Source organism: Zonotrichia leucophrys, chromosome 17, assembly GCF_028769735.1.
Source record: "Zonotrichia leucophrys gambelii isolate GWCS_2022_RI chromosome 17, RI_Zleu_2.0, whole genome shotgun sequence".
NCBI classification, from domain to species: Eukaryota; Metazoa; Chordata; class Aves; order Passeriformes; family Passerellidae; genus Zonotrichia; species Zonotrichia leucophrys.
Window position 1 is genome coordinate 9885540 of NC_088186.1, and position 12327 is coordinate 9897866.

Below are 12327 nucleotides of genomic sequence, written 5' to 3' on the forward strand. Positions count from 1 at the left end.
GCTTGCTGTGAACAGGATTCAGGTGCCAAAACACTGCACTTGCTGCCACAAAGGCATTTGAGGCTATCAGGTTACTTCTGCTAGGAAGGAAGTCAGGCTGGTCCAGAAATCAGTGCTGGATTAGAGCTGAGCCACAGGGATGTGGGGTGAGGAGAACCAAGGGGCACCCCCAGGAGCTCAGCAGTGACTGGAGCTGCAGCAGGCTGCTGTTAACACCCTCGCCTCGAGCTGCTGCTCCCTGTTTGCATTTTCACATGGCTCTTGCCACCTCTCCCACTCCCAGCTGCTCCCCCCACCTGCCATGGCAGCCCTGGCCAGTGTGACTGGGCAGCCTGGCACAGCTCCCTCCCCTCACCATGCCAGAGCTGCCCTGGGAATGACACTGCTCCCCCACTTGCTCCTTCAGCAGCAACACCTGTGTCTCACTCTGCTGCAAAATCACTTAGGAACAGATAAACCAGGTTCCTCAGGTTCTCTTTTCACCTTGATTCTTGCTCTACATGGATTTATTGTGCATGAGGCACTGAGCACCAAGACAAAAGGAAGAAGACCAGCATGCTTGATCTGTAGATCGTGTGTCCATTGGTACCAGAAACATGCAGGTGGTATTTCCATCACTTCCCTGCCCACCTGGGCCAAGCCCAGAAGCCCTTGACATCCAGTCCTGAGGGCCAAACCACTTCTCACTCCCCTCATTATATCCTTGAACACACATCTCCTTGTCTTTTTGGCTTCACTTGCTCCTATCTGACACTTCTTCCTTCACCTTCCAGCCCAGCACAGGCCACATGCATGACCAAAGACTGACAGCAGTGACATCTGTGCTGGGAAACTGGCAGTGTCTTGGGGAAAAAATAACTCACATTCTCAGTACATGTAGCTCCTGATAACTAGGCATTTGTTGTCATTATAGAGCAGGAGTTCCATTGTCATGACATTGCAAGGGTTCCATATTGCTGGAGTTCCATACCTGCTTGATGTTTCTAGTAGGCAGCTCCTCTAGGCACTGACTCCTCCTTGTCCTTGCAGTAGCAAACTGACTCCATTTGCCACCAATCCACTCTTTTATAACACTCTTCTTACTGGCTACAGCTGCAGCCTGTTAACATCAGGCCTGCTCCTAATCCTTAATAACTGACTCAGCTGCAACTCTTTAGGGGGTAAGATTTATATATATATATATATATATTTTTTTTTTTATATATATTTATATATATATATTTATATATATAAGATTCTATACTACCTTTATTTTCTTATATTGTATCCCCCTACAGGCATTTATTTGTGTTAGATACTTACAATACATCCTTTCTCATTGAGTAACCCTAGCTTGAGCACTCACTCTGACTTAGGGAACTGAGAAAGGGCTGGCTCATTTTCCTTTCAGTGCCACCACATTTCTCCAGAGCAGGGAACACGCTGGGATCAGCCCCCACTGACTGATGCCCATCCACAGCTGTGGAGCCAACTCCTGTCTGCTGCAGACTGCCTTGTGACCCCCTGGGATGAGAAGTTTATAAATCCAGGCAGCATATAGCCACAAGGCACAGACAGAAGCTCCAAATTTATTCCTGTGTTTAGCAGCTAAACTGATGATTAAAGCACCTTAGATTTAAAGGCTCCGCTCCAGCATCAGAGGCAAAGTGGCAAAGGGGAATCCAGATAAACCCTATTAAAAGAACATCTGTCATCTCAGCAAAAAAAAATTTCAGAGAGACAGTTCTTTCTTCCCTGTTTCTCCTCAGCTGGAACTCTCTGGACCTGATATTTATGACAAGTAAGTTCCAACTTTAAATCAAAGAACTGCCACAGTCACTGAAGATGAATAGAAAGTTTTTGGGTGTACATACAGGGCCTTGCTCAAAGAAGTAAGAATGAAGTTAATGATGTTTTTACCTTGCACCAGGAGGAATCCAGCTGATTCCCCCAGTGAGGGGAGCACTGGCCAGAGCTGCAAAACCCATGCCAACCATTCAAATGGCACAGCTGAGAAGTTTCTCTTGCAATCACAACTCCAAGACCTCCCACATGCCTGTCAGTGCCCCTCAGGTGTGCTGGCAGGTCCTGCTCTCCTCTGCTCCCTCTCAGAGATGTAATGCAGAGCTTTTCCCCATGCCAGCTCTGCTCTCCCAACAATGTGACCCCTGGCACAGGACAGGCAGCCCACCCTGCTGGGCTCAGGGCTGAAATGGGATCAAGAAATAGTCATGGGAAAAATGGGAATTTCGTTCAAGTTATTGAAGCATGAGGCAGGGGTATCAAAACAGAAAATACAACAAGAAAAAAAAATCACAGTGGCATTTCAGCCATGCAGCAGCTTCAAAGCCAAATGAGTAGATGGAATCACAGAATAGCTAGGGTTGGAAGGGATCTCTGAAGATCATGCAGTCCAAGCCCCTGCCAAGGCAGGGTCACCTGGACCAGGTGACACAGGAACATGTCCAGGTGGGTTTGGAATGTCTCCAGAGAGGGAGACTCCACACCCTCCCTGGGCACCTGATCCAGAGCTCTTTTCCCTTCCTCATGTTGGGGTGGAACTCCTTGTGTTTTAGTTTATGGCCATTGCTCCCTGTCCTGTCACTGGCACTGCTGAACAGAGTCTGGCACCATCCTCTGACAGCCCTGGGGATGTTTATGTGCACTCATCAGAGCCCTCTGAGACCACCCTGCTCCAGACTAACCACACCCAGCTCCTGCAGTCTGTCCTCACATGAGAGATGCTCCAGACCCCTCATCACCTTTGGAGCCTCCCCAGCAGCTCCTTGTCCTTCTTGAGCTGTGCACAAGGACCTGCACAGGGAACAGGCAAAGGCTGCTTCTGGAAGGGAGCTGCTCTGAGAAACCAGAAGGTCACTTAACTATGACAAAATGGTTCCAATTAGTCTCCCCTGCTCAAATGGGCTTCAAAAACAAACAAACTCAAGATAGCATTGACCTGGCATCTCATAGGTGAGTAACCTTTTAGTCTGGCCTGTAACATTAATGTGAACAGATGAAATTGCTACTGTGAGACACGACCCAAAGGAGCAAGTGGCAGCTCCATCACGGCCCAGCATCTCCATGGTAACACCCTGACCTACGTCTTTGTTCCCTCTGCAAGCCAACAACACATTCCACAGCAAGTTCCAGAGACACCCACACCATCCTTGCACTGGCTCAGGCTAGAAGAGGCCTGAAGCCCTCAGAGATGGGAATTCACATCCCTGCTCTGTCCTGAGCTCAGGCCACCTAAAACTCCCTCCAGAGCACAGCTTTTCCCAAAAAGGCACCACCACCTCATCAGCACAGGGATACACTGAGAGCAGGGCCAGCTGCACTGCTGGGTCTGTCCTGGGGACAGGACAAACATCTCTAGAGAAAAAGGCCAGCCTGGTGCTTGCTCTGAACCAGGCTGGGCTGGCAGCTCCTCAGTGCAAACCCCGGAGATGGAATGTCCCTCTCAGAGCATGCACAGCTGCAGCTTTACCTGCTGGTGCCACAGGAAGCTCAGCTCACAGGTCACTCAGCCTGAAGCACCTAGGAAGCCTCACCTGGGGTCTCTCTAACCCCATGCCAGTTTCTGGCAGCACCAGGAAGCTCCTCAGTGCCTGGCTGCTCCCTCCACACACACACTCAAAGATCAGTGACTGATCCAGTGGTGGCTCCACACCCAGCACAAGCACAAACTTGGTTTTGCTCCTGCCACCCCTCCCCACTGCCACTTGGCTTGGGGAAGCTCACAAAGCCCTCTTCTCACATACTCACACTGATAACTGAAAAATCATGCATCATGCAAAAAACAAAGGAAAGACACAAAGATTACTTTTTTTTTGAGCTTAAAAAGAAGCTTTTCCAGTTCCAGGTAACTGCTTCCTTTGGTTTGTCCTGCTCCAAACCAGTAGCCATGCTGGCTTAGCAGGAGCCATGGAGAATTTGGCTCACAGCTCCTGCCCAGTGCCCATCACCCCTGCAGCACCAAGGACACTTTATATTGGATCTCTCCCTCTCTCACTTCCAAAGCCTTTCCCACACAGCTTGGCCAGAGCAGCTGGTCCAGCAGGCAGCCCATGCTGCATCCTACAGCCCCCCACTCCAGCAGCAGCAGCAGTGCCCTCCCAATAACCCCACTGAGCAGAACAGATTAAAACAGTAACAAGATTAAAACAGTAACAAGAAAAACCTCCCACAGCTCCCTCCCTATCCTTGTGTCTGAATCCCAGCTCACCAGGATGGATCCCTGCTGTCTGGGGAATTTCTCAAAGGCTCTGCTTGCTGTCCTTCCCAATGTCACTGCCCCATGCCCTGGGACCTTTTCTTCTCACAGTTCCAGAACATGGAGATAAAATCTAATGTGCATTATCTCAGTGTGGGGCCTCTGACACCCAAGCTGGAGAATGTCCAAAATTCCACGAGCTCTGTAAGACTGAGTGATTACTTATTCCATGCTTTATTCTCTGCAGCCTTTTTACACTTCCCTTTCACATTTTAATCCCCTTCTGTATCTTTCTTCTAAGTCTGTCCCAAGGGATGCTCACTTCTACATTAAAAGGTACAGAAAGCTCCAACAGTCAGCAAAGACTCTGGCCACAGCCTTGGAGGCAGAATGAATGCTGAACAAGGCAGAGTGCTCTTCATGGGAACCCTCCCAGACCTCCAGCCTGCATAAATAATCCAGCAATTAACAGAGGCAGGAAGAGAGCAGGAGATGCATCAGCACCCTGGCAGCAGCTCCCTCAACACATCCATATCCTGTCACCTGCAGCAGAGTCCAACCCTCCCTTTCTTTCTAATTCCTGAAAATATTTTAAAGATCAGGGGAGAAAAAATCTGAGTGATCCCAAAGGGACAATCCCTCCATCCTCTGCATTCATACCCCACCACCAGGAAACTGCCCTGCTTCAAGAAGGAAACAAAGGGAAGAAAATTCTGTATGGTCATCATCGCTGATAAAACCTCTTGAGAAAGAGGAGAGGTAAATGCACCTCTGCAGTCACCTGGAAAAAATCTCTTCCAGGATAAGACAGGAGAGTTGTATAGGAATAGTCACACAACATTTCTGAGCCATGAAGTTCTTGGGCCTCACATCAGCAGAATCAGAATCTGTCACCAACAAAGGCTCCCCCTCACCTTTCTTCCCCCAGCCACACCCTGCAACACCTGCAAGCCCCTGTGCCTCGTGCAGCTCTGCAGCTCCACACCCTGCCCCAGCAAAGCAGGCAGAGCATGCACACTGCCCTTTCATTGAAAACAAGGCAAACACAGCCCTGCACATAACTCAGCCTTGGACGAGGCAGCTGGGCTGTCCTGCTGATCTACAACCCCTCTGCAGCTCTGCATTACCACTCCCCAGTTTCTCCAAGACATTCTGCCACACACACAAGCTCTCCAGAGGAGCCACCACAAACAGAAGTTATGACAGAAAGAGCAGCTCTTTGATCAGCTGTGGAATGTGAAGTTATGAGGGATACAAAAGCCATTATATCTTTTCCTCTCCTTGGAGTCAAGGGACTAAAAAGATAAAAAAGGCAAACTGAAATGGACAATCCTCAGAGAAGAAAGTGCAGCAGAAGTGGAGCAAGCTGGGGCAGTGTCTGCATCTCCATGGATCTCCTGGGCTGTCAGAACTTCACCCCTCTGCTGAGGAGCTGAACCAGCAGCTAAAGCAGCAAAGAACTGACATCCCAAAGATTCACATCCACCTCATTTTCTGCATGAGGACTGCCCTGCACAGGGGGAGAGAAGGGTTCTAGTTCTTGGGTCCAGAAAAGGAGGATCCTGCCCTTCCCTCCTCCATTTATGCCCTCACTGTCCCACTGCTGGCTCTGCCACCTTCCTGGACCTCAAAATCCTCACCTCTTTTCCCTCACTGCATTCATCAGTGACTTGAAACATTTCTTAAACCATTTTTTCCTGGACTGAATCAAGTCTTGCCTCCTTCCGGTCATGTTTAGGCCAGAGCCTTCATCCCAGCTCAGTGTGCTGTCAGTGCAGGCAGCACCTGGGTGCACAGCTGGAGTTATGGCAGCAGACACAGGCCTGTCCCACCAGGTACAACACTCAGGTGACAGCTCAGAGCTGACAGACACACCCAGGCACTGAGGACTTGATTCTTTGCAGCACTGAGCTTTCAGGATGTAAGGCACCAACACATGCAAGGGGGAATTCAACACCACAGCATCACAGGGCTTTGCTGGGCTGCACAAAGCTGGGCTTTGCACAGCTTCTCCCTGCTCACATTGCCTCTGCCTGCTCTCTGAGGAGCTGGAGCTCATTCAGGTCCCTCTGGATCTGTGCTACACCTTCAACCTCTGCAGCAGAGCCCTTCCTTTGCCTCCCTGGAGTCACTGGGTGGCAGCTCCAGCACCTGCCCAGCCAAAGGTGAAGCCTCCAGAACTTGCACCAGTGATCCTGAGGTGGAATTTCTGCAGGAAGGAAAGATGTGACTTCCCTGTGATCAGGCTGCTGGGATGAACTAAAAGAAGCCACATTTTCTACTTGCAGTGTTTTTTATTGGATAGCAACCTTCCTACTGGGGTTATTTATAAAGAAGTGTTACAGACTGTGTTAAGTTATACATTGCAGAATTTCAGAAGATGACTTAAAAATGACGATTCCTTTTTTTCCCTCCCCTCTCCCTTAGAATTCAGAGTAATTTCTAGGGAATTTTATTCCTTTCCAAGTGAATACTTAAGGATCCCAGAAGTATTGTGGTATTTTCAAATGTGTTTCTCACTACTTCATTCTTGCCTGTGGCAACTAAATTCTCCTGGATTCAAAAACAATCTCAAGGCTGATACACCAAGGAGCAGTGGGTGAAAAGGCTTCCCTGGAGAGCTCGTGGATGTCACAAGCAGAGACAGGGCTGAAATGCTGTCTGGGGAGCCTGGCTGTGACACAGGATCCAGGAGTCACATCAGCTCCATTTCCATGCTCTCCTAACCCACAGTCAGAGAATCCAGGAGCACCCCAAGGATGAGTTAAACAGCAGCTTTTTAAATGAACATCAGAGAGGCTCCCACTCCCTGGATCTGCCCAGGGCTGCCCAGGCCTTGGGCAACTGAACACATCTGCAATTTCCTCTTGTCTCCATCAGAGATTCTCTGCCTGGCCCCAGCATGACCCCACAGGTACTACAAGGGCACTACAAAACAAGCAGGAGCCAACACTTCTTCCTGTTGGAAACTGGGGTGGGGGGCTGCAAAAAGCACTGGCAGAGACTCCAGGAGACAGGAACAGCTGCAGAAATGGTCACGATGGAAGGAACAACAAAAAAAAAAAGGTTTGCACCAAACCCCAGCCTTTCTCTCCCCTTCCCTTCCTACCTCCACATGCTGTTCTTAGACCAAATATTGTAAATAAAGTGTCCCTGGAGTTCTTCACGAAAAGAATCCAAGCAAACCTCGGTACATTGTCTTAGAGCCTTTCCATTCCCAACATGAGCACAATTCAGCCAAGGACAACTTGAAGGTCATTAGAAGAGATCCCAGAGAAAAGGAAAGGGCTCAGCTGGCTGCAAAGACTGTGTGACTGCTCTTAGAGCAAGAGGCATCTCCTGGACAGGCTTAAACACACACAGCTTACCTAAAATGATAACATCACTCTACATTACATTCTATTTAATAACTTTATCCCCTGCACAGCAGCTCAACAGCACTGAACAGTTTGTTGCTTTTTCACACAGATTTTCTGTGGATTACACAGGATTTTCTGTAGGTTTTGCAACTGCCTGCATAATATTTTCTTTCATCACAGAGAAGACACAGCCCCGTTAGAAGTCTGGTGAGTTTATCCTGCACTCTCCTGCCCATCAAGCAGAACTCATGATAAGCTGATGGGGATAATATCTACATGGAAAATACTGACACATTAGCCAGCACATGTAGTGCCCTCATCTAGGCAAATCTCAGTTTAACCCCTGTTGAAGCAAACCCCTGGAATAAATCCAGATGTCACCTTTGCCAGTAAGGATTTACACCAGTGAACAGAATATAACTCACCTGCTTTTTATACCCCAGTGAAAGCAAAACCTAGGAGTCACAAAGCAGTGCAGAAGCCTTGTGCAGTGCAGTCATTTCCCAGCTGCAACTTCTCCTAAGCTGCAGGGGTGAATTTATGACAGGGCACTTGTCCCCTAAATGAACTCATTCCCACAGCCCATCCAAGCCTTGGGTCACCAAACTGCCTTTTCTCCTTGAGGGCAGCTCCTCCTGCCTCTGCTGCTGAGATCTCACTGTTCATGACAGATAAATAAATATATTTTCATTCTAAGGCAATTAACCATAGGTGCAGGCACACATGGGTATAACCAAGGCACATCAGTTCTCTTACCTGAGCCATTTCTGCCTTCAGGATGGTTTTGTGAAAGGTATTCTCCAAAAGCCCTCGCCGCTCTGTGTCCCAGCATCAGGAGGCAGCCAAGGAGAGAAAGAGAGAGATTTGAGATGCTTAAATGCCAAGGAAAGAAGGAACAGTTCAATACCAACACACTGCTGTGCCCCTGCAGCTGCCATCCCTCAGTCTCAAGTGACACCCATGGAAATTCACTGCCAGAGCAGAGAGGTTTCCTCATTACACACCAGGATTCCAGTGGTTCTGGTGGAACATCAGTGTTTCCCTGGCCAAACTGGGAAACAGAGCTGGACTAGGAATCCAGGACTAGTTTAGGCTTTAGCTTCTCTGTTATAAGAATGAAAAAACAGAATTGAAATGCACCTGCATCCTGTGATGCACACAGGAACTGACTCACTGTCTCCAGCCCCCTGAGTTAAGCCCCTCCTGGCAGCCCAGGAAGGAGGCATCTCCACCCCAGAGAAAATCATCATTTAGGTTCCCACAGGTCCTGAAAGCTCCCAGCTGAGAGCTCAGATGTGGATGCTAATGCCCATTTACCTACCTGAACCCTAAATTCTCAAGCCCCAGCTATGTCAGTATTTGGATTACTGGACAAGCTTATTTGAGAGTCACCCACAACCTCCCACAAAAGCAGTTCCTGCTTCTCTGATGGATTCCAGTCCTGTGGATGACTGAGGTTTTACTGGAATATATTAAGAACCAAGCAAGCAGGGCAAGCTCAACCCTTATCACACATCCAGGCCCACGTAAGAGAGCAAACCTATGAATATTCCAACCAGGGAAGAGCTTTCTGCTTGCAACTCACACAGGAAAGGAACCCTTGGTCAAGGCATGGAATACAGCAACCTCCAGACTCCAATTGCCAGGGCATTTGTAATGTCCTGGGGCTCTGATTGCTCTCCTGTGTCTAACAGACCTGGGACCCAAGAGAGCCAATACTAGAGCCAGGTTTTTCCCCAGGTTTGTAGAACAATCTCTCCAAGGTCTGCAGCTGAGCTGCCACTGGGCAGCCAGGGTGGAGAGTGGCAAAGAGGGAGGTGAAACAGCCACACACCTCCTTGGCAAGCCAAGCCAAGAAACCAGAGCTGAGCACCCTCAGCCCTCAAGCACAGCAGCATCTCCTGGGGAAGGACAAGATTTGCTGCAACAGAGAAGACTCTCCACCCCAAGGCATCACATCCACTGTCCTCCTCCTTCAGAGGGGCCTCAGAACATCCTCTCCAGCTCAAGCTGCTGCAAAAGGCTCATAATGGCCATTAAACATTTAAGTGAAAAATAGCTCTGACCTCCAAAACCACCTTCTGCTTTGCATGTCCCAGCTTGTGTAGGCAGGATCTTCCCCACTGCTTTTATGCACCATCCCCCAGAGGAGAAAAGGTTAACAAGGCTCCAAAGCACTTCCCAGAGTGACTTGGGCTGGAAGGAGTGGGAAGTCCATTTGTCTTCCACAGCCAGCAACACAGGATCAATATGAACAATGAAGAAAGAGTAATTTAATCTCTCCAGGACTAAATTTCAGCACAGTCAAATGCAAAATGCTTTAGAGCAGCACAGCTGGAGCTGTGCAAGAAGAAAGGTTTAAGCTTTTCTATCTTTTCATACTAACAGATAATGCTGAGGTTTTCCCTGTTTTTGGATTCTTACATGTCCAGCTCCAGGCAAAGAGCAAGACTTGACCCTGGAGCAACACATAAATGCAAAATTGGGAACTGGAGTGTGGCTGCTCCATGGAAGTGGTTGAGTCAAAATCCCTGGAAGTGGGGATGTGGCACTTGGGGACATGGTTTAGTGATGGATGTGGCAGGGTTTGGTTTGTAGTTGGACTCATTGACCTTGGAGGTCTTTTCTAACCTTAACAATTCTATGATTTTAACATTAGGCTGCTCCTGTACTCCATCTCAGAGCTGGTTCAAGCTCAGCCAAAGCTACAGCTGATCCTGCACACCACCATGGCTTTAATAAGATGGTTGGACATGAGATTCTGAGATCTCTTCCACCAAAACTTCTGGGACTCCAGGGCTTCCCATGGAAATGTCTGTCTTTGCAAGGCATCACCAACACCATTCACAAATGGGCACGCACTTAGGCCATTGGGAAAAACTCTGAAGCTTCTCTTTTGCACCAGCAGTCATTCCATGTAGAAAAAAATAATAGCAAGCAAGTTCTCAGGTAAATTATCAGTGAGAGAACATGGTGATTTACACAAAAAATGCTGAAATATGATGATGAATCTGTAACTAGTTCAAAAGCTCCACGAGCTCCACATTCATCTGTCATTGCCTCCATTCATCTCTTTGCCAGTGCCCGAAGCTGTTTTGTCTGTCTGAAAATCTGAACCAATGCTTCACCTTTAGCTTGCAAACCATGGACTCAAAAAAAACAGTACAAAGCATTTCCTAAGACCAAAACTGATAACTAAGACAGAGCCAGAGAAGCACTGCTGCCCCCCAGCCCACCGTGCTCCATGGTGAAAACTGTCACTCAGTGAGAGCTCAAGCTGGAAGGTGCTGCAGTGTCTCTGACCTCACTCTCGTTCCCCCAGGCAGAGGAGGGTACAACCCCAGGTGCCAGAGCTCCTAGAGAACAGGTCACAGCCAGAGATCAGGCCATACCCAGCGCTCTTGTGCAGGTCAGAAGCACAGCTGGGCATTGCTCAAAAGCATTGCTCCCTGCAGCTCTGTCCTGCCTGTTCCACCCCACGGCTCCCAGAGCCTTCAGGCCAACCCAGAGCAAACAAACACGGACACAGCTCCCCAGCCCTGGTGAACACAGCACAGCCTGCACCAGGGGGTTTCCAGCCAATTACACCCGAAATTTCTCACTAATTATTGTGCCTATTATCTCAGTGGGTCCCTCCTGCACTCCTGCTTCCCATCGGCTCCTCCTTGGCCGTGCCTCAGCGGAGCTCCCGCAGATGCCTGCACTGCCCTTTGCCAAGGGGACTCTGATGGCCACACCTGCTCCTAATGGCCACTGCCCTTGCCAAGCCTTCAGTGCTCCTCCCCTGCCCTCAGAGTCCCCTCAGCTCACCAGCACTCACCTGGATTGTCACTGTGCCGTTGTTACTGTGCCATTGTCACTGTGCCATTGCTCCGCTCTCCTCGCTACCCATCGGCGCGATCGCAGTAAAGCCAGAGCACAATTCAAACAGATGGCAGCTGTTCTATTCATCCTGTTCTTTTTTCTCTCTTTTATCTATTACCACAAGTCACACAATCAGACTTTCCCTCAGCTCAGCTCTGCCTCCACTATCACTGCCAATGGAGTTCAAGCCCCCTCACACCACTGGACAGCACTGGACATAAACGCCTTCAACTGGGCTCTGAGCAGAGACACCTCAGGATAATTTAAGAGCAAGAGATGGAAAAGAAAGCTTGTTTCACATAAATGAGATGAATACAAGGTGCCTTACAGCTCCATGGGCCCGTGAGCTATAACCCTGAGTGTATGACACTGCAAAAGCTGCATACCAATGAGCAGGTAGCACTGAGAGGTGATCAGCTGATGGCAGGACAAGTTTAGCCCTGACTCATCTGGAGAGAGGTTTTCATTCTAGTGGCAGAGCAGACCTGCATGTCACACAGTCAGCACAGCTAGATTTAACAAAAGGACATCAAGCAGGGACCAGGGCTCCAGCACACTGTGCTGCTAAGCATAACCAGCACAGACAAGCCTCAGAAAACAGCAGCATTTCCTCCAGAATTCCATCAGAAAGGCTCCAGGGAGGGAAGGAGGGATGGGACAGCACAACACAGGCAGCAAAGGCAGCTGCCCTTCTGGGGCATTTTCCAGTACTCACTGTGCCTCAGATGTCAGAGCTGGGATCAGGTCTGGAAGAGAACTGTGAAGAGGCACAGACAGTCTAGACAGAGATTTGCTCGAAGGAGCAAAGCCTCCAAATAACAAAGATCTCAATTACAATGTAATAAGCACAGAATGGCCTTCATGTCTCCGAAATAATCACATCAACAGGATAAAAGGGGCCTTGATGCA

General features: G+C 49.0%; 1 protein-coding gene across 4 annotated transcripts in view; it reads right to left on the bottom strand.

The window, feature by feature from the left end:
- Window positions 1-12327, bottom strand: part of NSMF (NMDA receptor synaptonuclear signaling and neuronal migration factor) — a 46990-nt gene that overhangs the window by 30240 nt on the left and 4423 nt on the right. For all 4 annotated transcript variants that reach the window (XM_064728136.1, XM_064728135.1, XM_064728139.1 and 1 more), the window contains exon 2: window positions 8311-8372. In XM_064728136.1, coding sequence (XP_064584206.1) covers window positions 8311-8372 — 62 coding nt within the window. The remainder of the gene's footprint in view (window positions 1-8310; window positions 8373-12327) is intronic.